Source organism: Gekko japonicus, unplaced genomic scaffold (genome assembly GCF_001447785.1).
Source record: "Gekko japonicus isolate JY-2015 unplaced genomic scaffold, Gekko_japonicus_V1.1 scaffold2770, whole genome shotgun sequence".
Taxonomy (NCBI): Eukaryota; Metazoa; Chordata; class Lepidosauria; order Squamata; family Gekkonidae; genus Gekko; species Gekko japonicus.
The window spans coordinates 4492-24561 of NW_015159793.1; the positions used below are offsets into that span (position 1 = coordinate 4492).

Consider the following 20070-nt stretch of genomic DNA (forward strand, 5'->3'; position numbering starts at 1 on the left):
AAAGTTTCCCAACAACATAAGAACATAAGAAGAAGAAGAGAAGAGATTGGATTTATACCCCGCCCTTCACTACCCAAAGGAGTCTCAGAGCGGCTTACAAACTCCTTCCCCTTCCCCTCCCCACAACAGACACCCTGTGAGGTAGGCGGGGCTGAGAGAGCTCTGACAGAAACTGCTCTTTTTTCAAGAACAACTCTGACGGAACTCTGGCTTGCCCAAGGTGTAAGTGGAGGAGAAGTGGGAAATCAAACCCGGTTCTCCCAGATTAGAATCCGCGCACTTAACCACGACACCAAATTGACTGCTCCTCAAGTTCACTGTGGGACCTAAAGTTGTCTGTGGGAGGGAGAATTTGTTCCCCCAGCTTCCCGTATGCCATATATTGTGTAATGAGTCCCCCGCCCCCCAGGATCTGGGTTCTCTTTTCTCCATTAATGTCCCCAGCCTCTTTCTCATATCTGTGCTGCGTTCCCTTTGGCCCCGAGTGGACTCCCAGGCCTGCAAAATTTAGTATTTATTTCATTTCATTTGTTTCGTTTACATCTCGCCTTTCTCCCTAAGGGAGACCCGAAGCGGCTTACATCCTTCTCCTCTCCTCCATTTTATCCGCACGACAACCCTGCCGAGGTAGGCTCGGCCACGTACATGTGACTGGCCCGAGGTCACCCAGCAAGCTTCCATGGTGGACTGGGGATTCTAACCTGTTTTCCCCCAGATCTTAGTCCAAAACTTTGACTGGCCCGGGGTCACCCAGCAATCTTCCATGGGAGAGTGGGGATTCTAACCTGTTCTTCCCAGATCTTAGTCCAAAACTTTAATTCGTACAGCCTGCTGGCTCTGTGTGTGTGTGTGTGTATGTGTGCGCACGCTTTTGAACCCCAGCAGTCGTCAGCAGGTCACTGCTGTGGATTGCTCTGTGGTGTTCGGCGCGGAGGCTGTCGCAGTCGCGAGGCCCTTGTTGAGACAGTGTGTTCTTGCGGTGTTTCTCTTGCAGCGCGAAAGGAAGTGTTGTCGGTTGTAGTGACTTAGCATTTCCTGGCTCTCCGTTTTACACAAGAAGCCCTGTTCTTTAAAAGTCACTTTCTGGTTCGGGCCACTTTCTCTTGGTTCCTGCATCCCCCCCCCACTCCCCTGCCTCCTCCGCCAGCGCAGTTGGATCCCGCGGGTGCCTCTTTTTCCTCTCCTCGGTGCAGACTGTATGGATCCTCCCTCTCTGTAGGGCTTTCCCTGCCCCTCCTGGCCATGGAGGCACGGGGCGGCTGGTCGAAGTCCCTTGCCCTGGCCTTTCAGGTAAATATCTGCCGGGTTCCTTTTGGGTGGTCGCTATCTGTGCAGCATTGCGCGTGGTTTGGTTGTTCGTGGATAGGCATCTCTGTGTGGACTTGGTGCATTGAGGCGCTGCAAGGAAAGAAACAGGCTGATGAAACGGAAACTCCTTTCTCTGTGTCTGGAGGCTCTTCTAGAGCGAAATGTTTATCTTAGTTCTGTTGCTGAAAGAATGGTGCGTGTCCCTCCTTTACCCCGTGGAGGGCAAGGGGAGGGAGTCAGATTGTTTTGCTTACAGCTAAGGAAGGAAACTTGCAGTTCCTACAGGTGTTGTTTGACCTCGCTGCAGAGGCCGCATTGCCTAGCCGTGCTCAACGGCGGCCGAAATGACCGAATCCTTCGGCTGCTAGGTTCACAGTGCCAATCCGGTGCACAGCTGCTCCTTTCCAAGCCCGTTCCAATCAGTGGGCTTGGAGCAGGTGAACTTTGCCGGGAGTCGCATGGTTAGAGACAAGGTCGCCAGTCTCCTGGTGGGGCCTGGAGGTCTTCCGAATTGCAACTGACCTCCAGACTTGAGATCGGTTCCCCTGGAGAAAATGGCAGCTTCGGAGGGTGGAGTCTGTGGCGTTATACTCCGCTGAGGTCCCTCCCCTCTACAAACCCCGCCTCCCCAGGCTCCACTCCCAAAACCCCAGGAATTCCCCAACCAGACCTTGGCAACCCTGCTTAGAAACCTGCCCAGGCTGAAGGCACTCTTATATGTGTTTGGGCAAATATGTCGTAGGTATGGAGGGCTATCTTTCAGCTATTCTATGTTGTAGGTATGGAGAGCTGTCTTTCAGCTATTCTATGTTGTAGGTATGTAGGGCTCTCTTTCAGCTATTCTATGTTGTAGGTATGTAGGGCTCTCTTTCGGCTGTGCTCCTGCAGAGTGCAGGGGGTTGGACTAGATGACCTGCAAGGTCCCTTCCAACTCTAACATTCTACGATTCTATGATTCTATAAATATATCTAAAATTCATTCTTTTTTTATATATATATAGGATATTTTTATTGGTTGTTTAACTCATAGATTATATTATTCCATTATTCAAAGTAGTTTCCACATTTTCTCCCCTTCCCTCCCCCCTCAGTCTAGTCTTTCTCTTCCTGCCAGGAACATAAGGCTTGCAGCTTCCACTGGACGTCCTCTTTCTTTTCTTCTTTAATCCAATTCAAGGGCGACCATTTCTTCTTAATCCTTTTTATCCTATCTTCCCATGGCAGGTAGGGCCACTATATCTGATTGGACAAATAGTTATGCCATGCTTTCTCCGTCCATTTACTTCTATCTTTCCACCCTAGTGCTATTACTGCTTTCCCAGCTAATATAATTGCTCTCAATAGATCTTGACTATTTTTCTCTATTTTCTCACTACCTAGAATACCTATCGTCATTAGCTCAAAATCTATATTTAGCTTCACCTTAAAAAGCTCATTTATGACTTTTAGTATTTTATTCCATAGTTTTTTAACCTCTGGGAAATTCATTCATTCCAAACTTGGGGAGTGGCACAAATTATTTCGGCCTATCCGTGTTTCTAGATAAGGATGTGGACAGAATGGAGCAGGTGCAGAGGAGAGCGAGGAGGATGATCGGCGGGGGGGCCTGGAGACCAAGAAGCCCTATGAGGAAAGACAGAGGCACTTGGGAATGTTCAGTCTGGAGAAGAGGAGGCGGAGGGGGGACAGGATGGCTCTCTTGAAGTCTTTGAAGGGCTGTCACTCAGAGGAGGGCAGGGAGCTGTTCCTGTGGGCAGCGGAGGAGAGGACTCGCAAAAATGGGTTGCAATTGAGGGCGGGAAGGTACCGGCTGGATATTAAAGAAAACTTTTCGACAGTCCGAGTTGTGCAACAGTGGAACCGGCTGCCTGGGGTGGTGGTGAGCTCTCCCTGACTGGCAGTCTTTAAGCAGCGGCCGGACAAATGCTTGTCAGGGATGCTCTAGGCTGCGTTGAGCAGGGGGTGTTGGGCTAGAGGGCCTGTGTGGCCCCTTCCAACTCTCTGTGATTCTAGGACTCTATACATTTGCTTTTGCGAGAATCAAACTATTGGTGTATTTCGCCACAGCCCAGTTTGGTGTCGTGGTTAAGTGCGCAGACTCTAACCTGGGAGAACCGGGTTTGATTCCCCACTCCTCCACTTGTACCTGCTGGATGACCATGGGCAAGCCATAGTTCTGTCAGAGCTGTTCTTGGGAAAAGAGCAGTTTCTGCCAGAGCTCTCTCAGCACCGCTGAGGGGGAGGGAAAAGGAGTTTGTAAGCCGCTCTGAGACTCCCTTGAGTAGTGAAGGGCAGGGTATAAATCCAATCTCTTCTTCTTCTTCTACATCGCCAGCATCCCTCCAAGGCTATCAGCAAACCCAATGGCCTGCATGGCATAGTGGGGATTCGAACGCAGGTCTCCAAAATCCCAGCCCACCTTTCTACCCCCCTCCTACACTCGAAGGCTTTCCTTCTCCTGGAGACCGAACCTGAGACTTTCAGTGGGTAAAGCAGGTTCTCTGTCTCTGAGCCTTGGTTCCTCCTTTCAATCTCTGACTTGTTAAGTGATGGGAAATGTGCTACACGCTGTGCTGCCGGCGGGCTGCGCTCCGAGGATAACGCTGTTGGAATGTTTGCAGTCCAGTTTGTGCGAGGGAAGGGCAGAGTAGCTCATTGGGCTTGGAATAACCTCGCCCCGTTTCCCAGCCTGCCTGGGGGAGGCTCTGTGAACGATGATGACGTAGGGAAGCTGGAGTGCTCAGACAGGTGACAGACTGAAGGACGGGTGCCAGGCGAGACTGAGAAAGAGGCGGCTTAAAGGCAAGGAGAAAGGGCTGGAAATGCAAGATCAGTGGCAGGGAATGGCAGAGGGGGCTCTGAATAAAATGCATTGGCAGTGAGAGGGGAGAGGAGACAGATTGCAAGGTGGTTCAAGAGGTAGGGTTGCCAGCCTCCAGGCAGTACCTGGAGATCTCCAGACAACCAAGATCAGTTCCCCCGGACAAAATGGCTGCTTTGAATCATAGAATCATAGAATGTTAAGAGTTGGAAGGGACCTTGCAGGTCATCTAGTCCAACCCCCTGCACCCTGCAGGAGCATAGCCGAAAGATAGCCCTGCAACATATCCGAAAGATGGTCGTCCAGCCTCCACTTGAAAACGTCCAGCGAAGGAGCCTCCACCACCTCCCGAGGCAGACTGTTCCACTGCTCAACCACTCTGACAGTTAGGAAGTTTCTCCTGAGATTTAGCCGGTATCGACTCCCTTGTAATTTCCACCCATTCGATCTAGCCTTGCAATCCGGAGCAAGAGAGAATAGATCTGCTCCATCTTCAACATGACAGCCCTTCAGATACTTGAAGACTCCAATTATGTCCCCTCTAAGCCTTCTTTTCCCAGGCTAAACAGACCCAACTCTTTCAGCCTTTCCTCATAAGACTTGGATTCCAACCCTCTCACCATCCTGGTTCCCTCTTCTGGACACGCTCGAGCTTGTCAACATCCTTCCTCAAATGTGGTGCCCAAAACTGGACACAGTACTCCAGGTGGGGCCTGACCATCGCAGAATAGAGTGGAACCACCACCTCCCGTGATCTGGACACAATGCTTCTGTGAATGCATCCTAAGATTGCATTAGCTTTCTTCGCAGCCACATCGCCCTGCAGGCTCATGTTTAGCTTGTGATCAACCAGAACACCTGGATCCCTTTCACATGAGCTGCTGTCAAGCTTTGAAGCATGGATTTGGTGGCACTGTACCCTGCTGAGGTCCTCTCACACCCCAAACCCCTCCCTCCCCAGGCTCCACCCCCAAAATCTCCAGGTTATACCAAACCCAGATCTGGCAACCCTGCCAAGAGACCCAAGGAAACACAGGGGGGGTGAGGTGTTTGACGGAAGCTTGTGGAGAAACCTGGGGGTAGGACTGGGGTTAATGCCCGTGTGGCAGGGAGGAAGTCTGGGGATAGGAGGTTGGTGAGGTCTAGAGCCTGTGTGGGGAATTCGGCCTCTTATGGTTTGTATTGCTACACTCCGATTTAGCAGACCACACGGTACACGTTTTTGGGTAATACTGCATTGCGTCATGAAAGATTCATGAACATGAGGGGAAAAAGAGAGTCATGAACACATGGGATTCATTGCCACAGGAAGTGGTGGCAGCTACAAGCAGTGACTGGTGCAAGAAGTATAGATGGAAGACTCTGTCTGGGGCAAGGGATGCTGTGTTTTCTTGGTGCTTGGGGGGCCACAGCGGGAGGGCTTCTGGAGTTCTGGCCCCACTGGTGGACCTCCTGATGGCCCCTGGGTTTTGGCCACTGTGTGACAGGGAGTGTTGGACTGGATAGGCCCTTGGCCTGGTCCATCATTGGCTTCTCTTATGTTCTTATGTTTGGGGCAGTGATGCTCTGTATTCTTGGTACTGGGTGAGGGAGACTTCTGGCGTTCTGGCCCCACTGGTGGTCCTTCTGATGGTACCTGGGTTTTGTCCACTGTGTGACACAGAGTGTTGGACTGGATGGGCCACTGGCCTAATCCAACATGGCTTCTCTTATGTTCTTATGTCTGGGGCAGTGATGCTCTGTCTTCTTGGTGCTTGGGAGGCTGTCTGGATAACCCCCCCCCCAGTGGAACAAATTACTCCTGCTTTTCGGCCTCCTGCCTGTAGGAGACGCTGTTCAGCAGCGGGAGAGGAAGGAGGTGTGGCCTCTCTGGTCCACCACCTTTCTGGGTCCTACAGAGCCATTTGGGTCCAGATGGGCCGATGGGCTTGTGTGAGTTTGTAAGCCGCTCTGAGACACCTTTGGGTAGTGAAGGGCGGGGTATAAATCCAATTTCCTCCTCCTCCTCCTCTTCTTCTTCTTCTCACATGGCATGGAGTCCTTCTACAGCAGGGGTGTCAAACATGCGGCCTTGGGGCTGCATCAGGCCCCCGGAGGGCTTCCATCAGGCCCACAGTGGAACTGGCCGTCTCCTGCTTCCAGTTCTGCTGCTGCATCACAGCTTGCTTCGCCAAACTCTCTCAATCACTCAGCCATTTCATGTTTTCCCCTGGGTCCTCGATTCAGAACTCTGAGCGTGAGATTTCTGTGGTGAATGTCAATACATCAAAAGTAGGTCTGCAGCTTACAGAGCTAATGTTTTTATAAAGTTTCTATCTCCGCTACCTGGCGTTACACTTTATGACATGTGTGGCCCAGCCCAACGAGGTCTCATTTATGTCAGATCCGGCCCTCGTAACAAATGAGTTCGACACCCCTGTTCTGCAGCATGCTAGACCTGGTGTCTGTGTGCTGTCTGTGGCCAGGGTGCTTGGCTCACCTCTGCTGCACTGCAGGTGGGGTGGCAGGTAACCTGTGGAGCCATCCTTGGTCCGGCACATCGTCTCAGGGGGCGGCTTCCCTCATCTGGGTGCGTGTTCACAGTCCAGGCAGTTGGGAAGTCAGCTTGTAGTCACCCTGTAGTCCATTTCCTCGGCACACTCATTGCACTGTCCGGTTGTTGGTGATGGCTCAGACGTCTTCTCCTTCTTCACCCAAAGAGTGACTGACACGTGGAATTCATTGCCACAGGAGGCGGTGGCGGCTACAAGCATGGATGGCTTCAAGAGGGAACTGGATAGGCATATGGAGCAGTGGTCTATCGGTGGCTATTAGCCACAAGGTAGAGAGAGGGACCCTGGGGCAAAGGATGCTCTGTTTTCTTGGTGCTTGGGGGGGGCAACAGTGGGAGGGGCTTCTGGTGTCCTGGCCCCACTGCTGGACCTCCTGAGGGCACCTGGTATTTTTGGCCACTGTGTGACACAGAGTGTTGGACTGGATGGACCATTGGCCTGATCCAACATTGGCTTCTCTTATGTTCTTATGGATAAGCATATGGAGCAGAGGTCCATCAGTGGCTCTTAGCCACAAGGTATAGATAGGAACTCTCTGTCTGGGGCAAGTGATGCTGTATATTCTTGGTGCTTGGGGGGCCCAACATATGGAGCAGAGGTCCATCAGTGGCTATTAGCCGCAAGGTATAGATAGGAACTCTCAATCTGGGGCGAGTGATGCTCTGTCTTCTTGGTGCTTGGGGAGGGGGGGTCAACAGTGGGAGGGGCTTCTGGTGTCCTGGCCCCACTGCTGGACCTCCTGATGGCTCCTGGTATTTTTGGCCACTGTGTGACACAGAGTGTTGGACTGGATGGGCCATTGGCATGATCCAACAGTGGCTTCTCTTATGTTCTTACGTTCTTAAGTCCATAGGAGCTTGGCTCCTTGCAGGGCAACAGAGACCCGGGTTTGAATCCCCATTCTGCCCTTGAATCTTTGCTGGGTGACTTTGGACCAGTGTTCCCTCTAAGCTGCGTTAGTGTGAGCTAGCTCCCAGGTTTGTAGCCTCCTCCGCCTCACAGATCTTTGTCTCCGCTCAGGCAGAAGGGCTCCAGAGCAAACTCATTGATACAGCCGCCAAATCGCTCGCTCACAACCTTAAGGCCAGGCATTCACAAAGTAGGATTTTTGCTCACAAGACTCCACAGCTTAGAGGGAACATTGCTTTGGACCCGTCACTCTCAGCCTAGCCTACCTCGCAGGGTTGTGGTCATGCTAAAACGGAGGCGAGGAGGAACAGTGTGAGCTTCTTCGGGGTCCCGTTGTGGAGAAAGGCGGGGTGTGAATGAAATAAATACATAAATAAACTTCTCGCACTCACCTCCCTCGAAATCAGTGGAGAAATTGGTTGCCAGGGAGCGACTGAGCATCGCTATCCCTGTTTTTCTCCTTCCAGAGCTACCCTGTGCGGGCTCTGTGGGATCCCACCGGCCGTGCGTCGGTTGGCCTGCCGTGTCCAGCTAACCCGTTTGTCACGTGACCGGCTGCTTTCCTCCCATTGGTTTGCCGGTGCGCCGTGATTGGCTGCTCGGAGACCTTAGAAGAAGCATCCTCCCGCCTCCGCTTGGGCTTCTTTCCTGAGGCCAGGGCGATGGTCGGCGGACGGTTATCCTCTTGCCGTGGCGGGCTGACGGAGAGCAAGGTTTGTGGAGCAGGGCCGGGAAGACGTGAAGTCTCCCGTTCCGATCCTGCCGTTGCCACGAACTTGCTTGAGGGGTCCCAGCAAAGCCGCTGCCCGAGGGCTGCCGGCCTTCAAGCGGGGCCGGGAGATCTCTTTAAGAATCACAACTGATTTCCAGATGACAGAGATCAATGCCCCGGGACAAAATGGCTCCTTTGGAGGGCGGGCTCCAAACAACTGCTGAGGCCCCTCCCCTCCCTAAGCCCCGCCTTCCCAGGCTCCACCCTGAAATCTCCAGCAAGTTCCCAACCTGGAGATGTCAACCCTACACAGCCTTCTGTCCATTTCCCCTGTCAGTAAATTAGATCTATCTAGTCTAGGATCCCGTTCCACACAGTGATCAAACTAGGTGCACTGGGAGGCCGGATACAAAGACCAACGCCTCCCTGGTATTGGGCGGACTCCAGTCTGGAGAACTGGATTTGATTCCCCACTCTTCCACATGCAGCCAGCTGGGTGGCCTCTTTCAGAGCTTGGACTTGGGAAAGCTGTGCCGGGCATCAGAGTCCACTCAGTTCCCTACTTTGAACATCCCATAAAAGGTAAAGGTTCCCTTGCTTGACACCCGGTCGAATCCGACTCTAGGGTTGCGGTGCTCGTCTCCGTTTCAAAGCCGAAGAGCCAGCGCTGTCCGAAGACATTTCCGTGGTCATGTGGCCGGCATGACTAAACACCAAGGCGCACGGAACGTTGTTCCCTTCCCACCGAAGTGGTCCCTATTTATCTACTTGCAATTTCTTGCTTTCAAACTGCTAGGTTGGCAGGAGCTGGAACTAGAGACAGGAGCTCACTCCGTCATGTGGCACACCCGGGTCTTGAACTGCTGAACTACCGACTTTCCGCAGCCTGCAGTTCAGCGTCTTAACCACTTGAGCCACCGCATTCCATAGCTGCCCTTTATAGAATCAGACGGTTGACCCAGTTCTCTCAGAGCTCTCTCAGCCCCACCTGTCTCACAGGGTGTCTGTTGTGGGGAGAGGAAGGGAAGGTGATTGTAAGCTCTCCGAGACTTCTTTGGGTAGTGAAGGGCAGGATGTAAAACCAACTCCCCTTCCTAGTCCGCCCCCTCTTCCTTCTTTTTCCAGCATGGAGCTCTCACTTGGCTGCTGATGGACCACCTCCACGAATCCCTCTTTAAAGACAGGGAAACTACTGGCCGTTGTTACATTCCCTGCCAGTGAATTCTGCCAAGTGATTAAAGGTAAAGGTAAAGGTTCCCTTGCTCGAAAGCCAGTCGAGTCCGTCTCTAGGGTTGTGGTGCTCATCTCCGTTTCAAAGCCAAAGAGCCAGCGCTGTCCGAAGACGTTTCCATGGTCATGTGGCCGGCATGACTAACCCCCAAGGCGCACGGAACGCTGTTACCTTCCCGCCGAAGTGGTCCCTATTTATCTACTTGCAATTTCTTGCTTTCGAACAGCTAGGTTGGCAGGAGCTGGGGCCAGAGACGGGAGCTCACTCCGTCATGCGGCACCCGGGTCTCGAACTGCTGAACTACGGACCTTCCACAGCCTGCAGTTCGGCGTCTTAACCACTTGAGCCACCGCATCTCCTGCCAAGTAATTACTCCAGATGAAATCCCTTCCTTCTTTCCTGAATCTCCTTCCCATCAACTTGGTTGGGTGCCAACAAGTTCCAGGGGTGTAGGAGAAGGAGAGACAGTCTTCCCACTTCCTTTATGCCACGCCTAATGGTATCAGCATCTCCACACAACCTTTGGCCTGCTCTGCAGGGATCCAGTGAGGATTGGGCGTGGAACAGCGGTCACTGGGGGTGCAGAGCGGGAGGTGTTTGTGAATTTCCTGCCTCGTGCAGGGAGTTGGACTAGATGACCCTGGAGGTCCCTTCCAACTCTATGGTTCTGTGATTCTATGGCTGCTATGGAAATGTATGCAAGGCGCAATATCCAGGATCTGTGTTCTTCTGCTATGGTCATCCCGGCAACCTCACGCTCTTCACTGCCTGGATCTGGCTGGTCCACCCTTGCCACTTCCTGTTGTTGGTGGACGTCCTGCCAGGCATGCAACCAGATGTCATCCCACACAACAGTCCTGGTGAGCAACAGATTTGCCTGGAGGAGCCGTGGCTCAGCGGGAGAGCTTCTGCTTGGCCTGCAGAAGGTCCCAGGTTCAGTCCCAGGCATCTCCAGTTAAAAGAATCAGGCAGTAGGGGATGTGAAAGACCTCCGCCTGAGACCCTGGAGAGCCACTGCCAGTCTGAGTAGACAAGACTGACCTTGATGGACCCTAAGGGTCTGAGTCAGTAGAAGGCAGCTTCATGTGTGTTTGGGGAGGGGCTGTGGCTCAGTGGAAGTGCAGAAGGTCCCAGGTTCAATCCCCGGCATCTCCTGTTAAAAGGACCAGGCAGGAGGGGATGGGAAAGACCTCCGCCTGAGACCCTGGAGAGCTGTAAAGAGGGGCTGTGGCTCAGTGGCAGAGCCTCTGCCTGGCATGCAGAAGGTCGCAGGCTCAATCCCCGGCATCTGCAGTGAAAAGGACCAGGCAGTAGGTGATCGGAAAGACCTCCGCCTGAGACCTTGGAGAGCTGTAGAGAGGGGCTGTGGCTCAGTGGCAGAGCATCTGCTTGGCATGCAGGAGGTCCCAGGTTCAATCCCCGGCATCTCCAGTTAAAATGGCCAGGCGGTAGGTGATGGGAAAGACCTTTGCCTGGGACCTTGGAGAGCTTCAGCTTCTTCCAGTACTGAGTTAGGTTGTACCACCGTTCTGACTCAGCATAAGACATCTTTGATATGGTGCTTCTTAACCTCCACAGGTTCGAGACCCGAGTGTGCCGCATGACGGAGTGAGCTCCCGTCTCTAGTTCCAGCTCCTGCCAACCTAGCAGTTCAAAAGCAAGATCCGCCTGAGACCTTGGAGAGCTGTAGAGAGGGGCTGTGGCTCAGTGGTAGAGCATCTTCTTGGCATGCAGGAGGTCCCAGGTTCAATCCCCGGCATCTCCTGTTAAAAGGACCAGGCTGTAGATGATGGGAAAGACCATTCTCTGCCTGAGACCCTGGAGAGCGGCTGCCAGTCTGAGCAGACAAGACTGACTTTGATGGACGAATGGTGTGATTCAGTACAAGGCAGCTGCATGTGTGCATTCATGTGTACAAGAAGCACTGAAGGTTTACCACCTGAAGTCTCTTGTGAGCAAGTGCTGCTCCGTGTTTCTGCCTTGTCTCCTCTCCTTCTTCTAGGGTGGCAACTGGGAGTCCACTGAGGGCCTGCTTTGGCCCAGCCAGTCTTCGTTTCCACAGCCTCGGTGAAACTGCGCTTGTTCACCCAGGCTCGGCCTTGGCGATCCCAAATTCTTACTAAAAGCGAATTAAGCGTCTCTGAAAGGGAGAGCTCCATGCGCACTACCCTTAAATGTCAAATGCTCATGTGGACTTTGTTTCTGGGAGGCCGAGATGGGAAGAGCTAGCTGATAAAATAGGTATGGTCACAAGTCAGTGCTCCCTCTAAGCTGCGGAGTCTTGTGAGCAAAAAATCTCCTTTGTGAGCTCCTGGCATTAAAGCTGTGAGCGAGTGATTTGGCTACTGTGTAAGTTAGTTTGCTCTGGAGCCACATCCTTCCTGAGCTGAGACAAAAATGTGCGAGCCGGAGGCTAAAAAAGTGTGAGCTACCTCACACTAACTCATCTTAGAGGGAACACTGTTCACAAGCCAGTGGCCGACTATTGTACTGCCCCCCCCCCGGTTTTTTTCCTTACACTGGGGGGCAATTCCCCCTCTAAGCTGTGGAGTCTTGTGAGCAAAAATTCTACTTTTATGATTTAAAGTTGTGAGCGAGCGATTTGGCTACTGCCTAAATTAGGTGGCTCTGGAGCCCTCCTTCCTGAGGTAAGACAAAAAATGTGTGAACCGGAGGCTAAAATAATTGTGAGCTAGCTCACACTGACTCAGCTTAGAGGGAACACTGGTGATGGGGTGTATCTTCTGGGGGCAGTGGCGTTTGAGGCGAGGAAACTTTGAACAAAGGAGGGAAACCAACTCAAGCCTGAAAACTAGGATCAAGAACCTGAAAAGGTCAGTCAAACTGAGTAGAGGGCCAAGAATTAAAACTTAATATATAAATAAGATGTAAAAATACATGTATTTATTTGTAAAGGATTAAAAAACATATAGGGGCCCAATCACACCTTATGTAAAAATGCAAAAATCATATATACACAAGGGCCAATGGACTTGACCTGACGCGTTTCGGCCTGTTAGGGCCTCTGAAGAAGGCCCCGAAGAAGGCCACAACAGGCCGAAATGTGTCAGGTCAAGTCCTTTGGTTTTAATTGCTGGGCCTCTACTCAGTTTGACTGGCCTTTTCAGGTTCTTGATCCTCGTTTGAGGAGAGGAGCCGCCGTCTTGCTTCTCTTGTGTTTGAATTTCGGCTGCAGATAGCGGGGGAGTCATGCTGTGGGTTCTGGGCCCATCCCCGAGTGTTTGCCAACATAGATTAGCACCAGGTCTTAACTTCTTGTTTCTGAAGAACTGCCCGCCTGGAAAAAAACACCTCAAGGTCACCCAGTTCAGCTCTGCCGAGCAGAGACCAGCTCCATGGGCTGGGTTTCGTGCAGAAAACAATTGTGGCGTGAATTGCTGGTCTAGATGTTTCCAAGGGGTAGCCCCACTGGCGTACAGTAGATTTGAGACTGGAAACCCCTTGGAAGCCAACAAGATTTTCAGGGACTAAACTTTTGAGAGTACAAACTTCCTTCATCAGATTTTTGGAGTGTGAGCTTTTGAGGGTCCAAACTTCCTTCATCAGATTAGCAGGGGATAAGCTCTCGAATCTAAACTCCAAGATGTTTCCAAGGGGTAGCCCCACTGGCCTGTAGTAGAAGACCTGGATTCGAGACTGGAAACAAGATTTTCAGGGACTAAACTTTCGAGAGTACAAACTTCCTTCATCAGATTAACAGGGGATAAGCTCTCGAATCTAAACTCCCTTCATCAGATTCTCAGAAGATTAGCTTTTGAGAGTCCAAACTTCCTTTGACAGATTGATATGGGATAAGGTTTCAAGTACAAATTCCCTTTGTCAGATTTTCAGGGGACAAACTTTCGAGAGTTCAAGCTCTACGTCAGGTATCTGATGAAGGGAGGGTTGACTCTTCAAACGCTCATACGCCCAAATCTTGTTGGTTTCTAAAGTGCTCCTGGACTCGAATCGAGCTGGTCTAGATGTGTGTGGACCACATGTGGCATATTTTGCAACATGTTCTGTGTATTTGGAAGCTAACATTGTTTCTAAGGATTTCTTTCCGGTATTATGATACTTGTGTGGCGCATTTAAATAAGTTCTGTGTTTTTTTTAAAGTTTGTGTTGTGTATTGCTGTAAGGGGAAGGAAGGCAGCATATGGCCTGATTTTGTCTGATCTTGGAAGCTAAGCAGGGTCGGTATGTGGACGGGAGACCACCAAGGAAGACTCTGCAGAGAAAGGTGGTGGCCAACCACTTCTGCTTCTCGCTTGCCTTGAAAGCCCCATGCTGGGGTTACCACAAGTCTTGGATGGGAGACCACCAAGAAAGACTTTGTAGAGGGAAGCAAGGCAAACCCCCTCTGCTTCTCACTTGCCTTGAAACCCCCTTGCTGGAGTCACCATAGGTCTTGGATGGGAGACCACCAAGAAAGACTCTGCAGAGGAAAGCAAGGGCAAATCCCCTCTGCTTCTCACTTGCCTTGAAAGCCCCTTGCTGGGGTTGCCATAAATCTTGGATGGGTGACCACCAGGGAGGACTCTACAGAGAGACACAATGGCCAACCATGCCTCCTTCTCTCTTGCCTTGAAATCCCCATGCTGGGGTTGCCATCCATCGGCTGCGATGTGACATCACTTTATATACACTCACATGCTGTAAGCCTTGGGGGGGGGGGTGTCATGGCTCAGGTGAGGTTGTCACCTGACGCTGCCACCACTCTCTCTGGCTCCCTTGAGAAAGCCCAGAGCACCCTCCCAAGACCTTCTGACCTCCCTTTTGGCCGAATAACAGGTGTGAGGACCAGGCAGAGTGAACAGTGAAAATAGTTTATTGTATAGGAGGTCAAACAAACAAGGTGCAGAATTATAACAGTAAGTGGGTGAAGAGAAAAGAAATCAAATGCCCTAACGCATCTAAATATACACTGTCCCTAGCTCACTATTCCAAGTGGTACTAGACTACTCACCCTTCCCCCAGGATGAGGGTCTCTCCCCCGCAGCAGCCTTCCTTTGGCTCTGCCCTCTGGGAAGAACAGCTTTTCCTGCTGCTCCAGATCTTTTATTCCAAGCCCTCCTTTTTTCCTATTGGTCAATTTTTTCCTATTGGTCAATTTTGGCTCCAAAACCTCTCAGGGGCTTCTGGGAGTTGTAGGCCCAGCCTCACCTACTGCTAGCCAGGCTCCCTGGGCCTAGTAGGCCTCTGGTGGCACAGCCCAGATCATGATGGGGGAATCTGTTGAAAAGTGGAATATAAATTTAAAAATGTATTTCACCCGTACTGTTTCAGGGGTGGGTGGGCTGAAATGGACTTTCTCAGAGCAATTGCAGTAGATAAAGACTCCCAAGTATTCCAAATTAGCTGGTCCCAGGTGAGATATTGTTGAATGCAGGTAATCCTCTACAATGTTCCCTTTAAGCTGCAGAGTCTTGTGAGCAAAATTTCTACTTTGTGAGCTGCTGGCATTAAAGTTGTGAGCGAATGATTTGGCTACTGCATAAATTAGCTTGCTCTGGAGTCATCCTCCCTGAGCTAAGACAAAAATGTGTGAGCTGGAGGCTAAAGTTCTGTGAGCTAGCTCACACTAACTCAGCTTAGAGGGAACACTGATCCTCTACTGAACGATAACTTGCTCCGGGGATCCCGTGGCTACTGACGTTCCGCCGCACGAGGAAGAGAATTCTGCTGTTCCCCAAGTCTGTAATTTTAACCGCAAGCCTTCCTTTTCGGGGGTCTTGAAGCGCAGACCAGAAGCCATCACACAGTCCCCTAAGACCCGAACGATTTGTGCAAATCTCCTTTCTGCAGATGGGCGATTACTTGTCTGCGTTGATGGTTCTTCCGCAGGGCGGAGGATGCACCAGAGTGTGATTCATTCAGAAGGAGCGCCAGGCCTTTTGGTTTTGGCATTCTGTCCTTGGTATCTAGGGTTAAACAACTTGGGATGCGGCTTTGCTATGTTCCCTTACCATTTTGGCCGAATCACAGAAGTAGGAGGGAGATGGTGTGTCAGTCTCATTCACCGTCTTCTTCTCTTATCCTTTCCTTATCCTACTCAGGGATAGGTGTACTGTGGTTTAAAAAGGGATGGGGGGTGGGGGGAAGATTTGACATCCTTCACTAAAAACCCACAGTCTGTGTTCAATTTCACGGCGAGCGCTTGGTGTAGTGGTTAGGAGCGCGGATTCTAATCTGGGAGAACTGGGTTTGAGTGCGGTCAGACAGCGTGCTGGGAGCGGTTTAAATTGCTCTGGCCCCGATGCGTTGTTTTTTTAACCTGGAGAATCGCGATCACACTCACCTCCTTGCTCCGGATCGCTGCGCTGCCATATTGCTCCCCGCCGTCCACAGGCGTGAATGTGCGTCGGTGTTGTTTTTCTCTCTCTCTCAGTTTGGGCATGCACACAGGCAGCCATCTGTAGAACTAAAATTTTCGTGCGTGCGCAGAACAGCGATTGCCCCTTCAACCCGACTGCTGTAACACTTCCCTTTAAACTTTAAAGGAACACTTCCCTTTAAACGTTTACCCCGAAAATGGCCTCCGTGAGATCCTGAACTCGTCTAAACGCTAAAACTGGGCACCGTTTAAACATCACTTTTAATAACGCGGTGGCGGAGCTCCGCCTATGCGCACACCACCAACGCTTTTAAAAAATGGCAGGCGAAAAGCGGAAGCCTCGGGCAGCTTTCGAGTGGGGAGGGGGTTTAAACCAGAAGTGGCTCGATGCCGGAGGAGCGATCACACAGGGGGAAAATGCTGCTGGAAATGGAGAATCAGGAAAACACCACTTGGGGACCTGGTAGCAAAATACTCTGTTTTAAAGGGGGGTTGAGCCGGAAAGTGACGGCTGGGGACGGGAGGCAGATGTTGATTGTGTGATCGCATGTATAAATTTCGTTTTTGAACTGGCACGACACCAGTTCAAATGGCGCGTCTGAACGCACCCTTTGATTCCCCACTCCTCCACATGCAGCCAGCTGGGTGACCTTGGGTCAGTCACAAGTTCTTTCAGAGCTTAGACTTGGGAAAGCTGTGCTGGGCATCAGGGTCCACTCACTTCCCTGCTAGAATTTGACTGGCCTTTGAACATCCCATAGCCGCCCTTTTTAGAATCAGACTGTTGACCCATCCATATTATCTCCTCTGACTGCCAGGCCCGAAGAGTTCTTTCCTAAACTTGGTATCTGCAGTCCTTTAACCGGCGAGGCCGGGGATTGAACCTGGGACCTGCAGCATGCAAAGCAGTTTCTCTGCAACTGAGACAGAGACAGCTCTTGCCTGTGAAGCCAGCGGTAATGGTTAGAAAATTGCTTTTTAAAAAAGGATATTCTCAGCAAGTTGGCTTCAGCAACCAGTACCTAACTCAGTGTGTTTCCACACAGATGTTTTGTTCCACCTTGCCTTCCCTACAGTAGCTTTGTTTCCTAGAAGATCCACATGATATTGCCTTCCGTTCATCCTGCTTCTGGATCTCCCCATTTTGCTGTGATGATTTCCAAACCTGGTTTGGTGCATGTTAAATACTGGGTTCTGGACACACTGCAGTAAAACAGCTCTGCTTTATTAAGTGATTTCAGGAACACTGCAAGACAAACTCCAGGGCAGGTGCCCTGTTTTTAAGCATGCAAACATGCCCCACTCCCAAGGATAGGCTATTAACATAACACTGTTTCTCTATTGGTCTACTCCAGCATCCTAGTAAGCTATTGTTTGAGGGAAACAAGCTCGGCCAGATCCAAGTGCTAGTTCAGGGATGACTCTGGCTCAATACCCAACAGTGCAGTGCTTTTGGAAGGATTGCAGCCCAAGTGTTTTTGATTACCGCATGGACAGGAAGGTGTCCGTTGATTTAGGTTTTGTAGGTCATTTTCCTTCTCTCAATCCCTGCGGCCACCTTTCCCTCGCCCTGAGGGCTCTGTAAAAAAAATAAAATGTTATAACAGTGTGACAGTCCGTTGCAATAATGCACTTGTTTCCAGCTTTCACTTTTTTAAAAGGCTAAGTTGTAGAGGTAAATCTCTAGCCCTTACGGTTGTGGAGTTATAAGGGGAAAGATGTAGCCTGCCCATTTCCCCTTATAACTATGAAATCCTGAGGACCAGAAGGCTGGGGCCAGTGTATTATTACCATAGACTATCATGATGCTGTAACATTACAAAGTTGTCACAATTCCTGATTTTTTTTTAAAAAAAGCCCTCTAGTGCGGGGGGGGGGGGCACTAATGAAGGTGCCCTATACTGAATCAGACCTTTGTTCTATCAAGGTCAGTATTGTCTACTCTGACTGGCAGCGGCTCTCCAGGGTCTCAGGTGGAGGTCTTTCCCATCACCTGCTGCCTGGTCCTTTTCAACTGGAGATGCTGCCGGGGACTGAACCTGGGACCTTCTGCATGCCAAGCAGAGGCTCTGCCACTGAGCCACAGCCCCTCTTGACAGCTCTCCAGGGTCTCAGGCTGAGGTCTTCCCCATCACCTACTGCCTGGTCCTTTTAACAGGAGATGCTGCCGGGGACTGAACCTGGGTCCTCCTGCATGCCAAGCAAAGGCTCTTCCCCTGAGCCACAGCCCCTCTTGACAGCTCTCCAGGGTCTCAGGCGGAGGTCTTTCCCATCACCTGCTGCCTGGTCCTTTTCAACTGGAGATGCTGCCGAGGATTGAACCTGGGGCCTTCTGCGTGCAAAACAAAGGCTCTTCGACGAATACATGAAGCTCTCTTATACTGAATCAGACCCTTGGATCATCGAGGTCAGTATTGTCTACTCTGACTGGCAGTGGTTCTCCGGGGTCTCAGGCTGAGCTCTTTCACATCACCTGCTGCGTGATTCTGTTAACTGGGGATGCCAGGGACTGAACCTGGGACCTCCTGCACACACAGCAAATGCTCAACCATGGAGCCACGGCCTTGCCTTAATAATGAATCAGACCACTGGTCCATCAAGGTCAGGACTGTCTACTCGGACTGGCAGCAGATCTCCAAGGTCTCACGCAGGGGTCTTCCCCATCACCTACCACCTGGTCCTTTAACTGGAGATGCCGGGGATTGAACCCGGGACCTTCTGCATCCAAAGCAGAGGCTCTGCCTCTGAGCCACAGGCAAGGAAGGGGGGCAGAGGAAACGGATGAGTGGCTGTTCCGTTGCCTCTTTGAAGGTCTGCCTCTGCATTCGCATCGCCCACGAGAGCCTCCCAGAATGGTCTCTGTGCGGAAGTAGCCCCCCGATGTGTTTTGTCGAGCTGGTAGCCGGATTACGGAATGCCCTTGGCCCTTCTCCAGTCTGAAGCATCTCTGCCAGATATCTGCCAACCTCATTTGGGGAGAGGCAGGACAAAAATGTCATAAATAATAAGTCTAGGCAGGGATCCAGGAGTTCCGTGCGTGAGAACAGAGAGCGCTCCTGCGCTCGCAAGAAGCCGGCTACCAGGGTGGCTTCCCCCCCCTTCCACTTCCGTTGTTTCCCTCGTACTGGCTCCCATCACGTGGCGCCTTTTAATCTTCAGTTATCCGGGAGAGTAGAAAAGAGCCACAGTCCAGTAGCACCTTTGCTGTTGTTGTTCAGTCGCCCAGTTGAGTCCGACTCTTCGCGGCCCAGTGGACCACATCACGCCATGCCCTCCTGTCTTCCATTGTGCTCCGGAGTTTGCTCAGTTTCATGTTTGCTGCATCGATAACAGTGTCTAACCATCTCAGTTCAGCCCGCCTAAATCTAACGTGCACTTCCCCCCCTACCTGTGAACCTAACTTATTTATCTATGACAGGGCACCTAGAATGATAAAAGGGCACCTAGAATGATAAAAGGGCAACTAGAATGATAAAAGGGTTGGAACACTTTCCCTATGAAGAAACGTTAAAGGGCTTGGAGCTCTTTAGCTTGGAGAAACAACGGCTGAGAGGTGACATGGTCGAGGTTTATAAGATTATGCATGGGAGAGAGCAGGTCGAGAAAGAAGTACTTTTCTCCCTTTCTCACAATACAAGAACTTGGGGGCACTCCATGAAATTGCTGAGCGGTCAGGTTAGGACGGATAAAAGGAAGTCCTTCTTCACCCAAAGAGTGATTAACACATGGAATTCACTGCCACAGGAAGTGGTGGCGGCTACAAGCATGGACGGCTTCAAAAGGGAATTAGATAAGCATATGGAGCAGAGGTCCATCAGTGGCTATTAGCCACAAGGTATAGATAGGAACTCTTGGTCTGAGGCAACTGATGCTCTGTATTCTTGGTGCTGGGGGGGGGGACAGTGGGAGGGCTTCTAGTGTCCTGGCCCCACTGCTGGACCTCCTGATGGCACCTGGTGTTTTTGGCCACTGTGTGACACAGAGTGTTGGACTGGATGGGCCACTGGCCTGATCCAACACTGGCTTCTCTTATGTTCTTATGGATTAACGTATGGAGCAGAGGTCCATCAGTGGCTCTTAGCCACAAGGTATAGATAGGAACTCACAGGCTGAGGCAGGTGATGCTCTGTATACTTGGTGCTTGGGGGGCGGGCACAGTGGGAGGGCTTCTAGTGTCCTGGCCCCACTGCTGGACCTCCT

The 20070-nt window shown here is 51.4% G+C and overlaps 1 protein-coding gene across 1 annotated transcript in view; it reads left to right on the forward strand.

Annotated features, from left to right (window-relative positions):
• Window positions 1–1225: 1225 nt before the first annotated feature.
• Window positions 1226–20070, forward strand: part of NBEAL2 (neurobeachin like 2) — a 176406-nt gene continuing 157561 nt past the window's right edge. Inside the window, exon 1 of the mRNA XM_015407333.1 lies at window positions 1226–1290. Within this exon, the coding sequence (XP_015262819.1) occupies window positions 1243–1290 (48 nt within the window). The 5' untranslated portion in view covers window positions 1226–1242. The remainder of the gene's footprint in view (window positions 1291–20070) is intronic.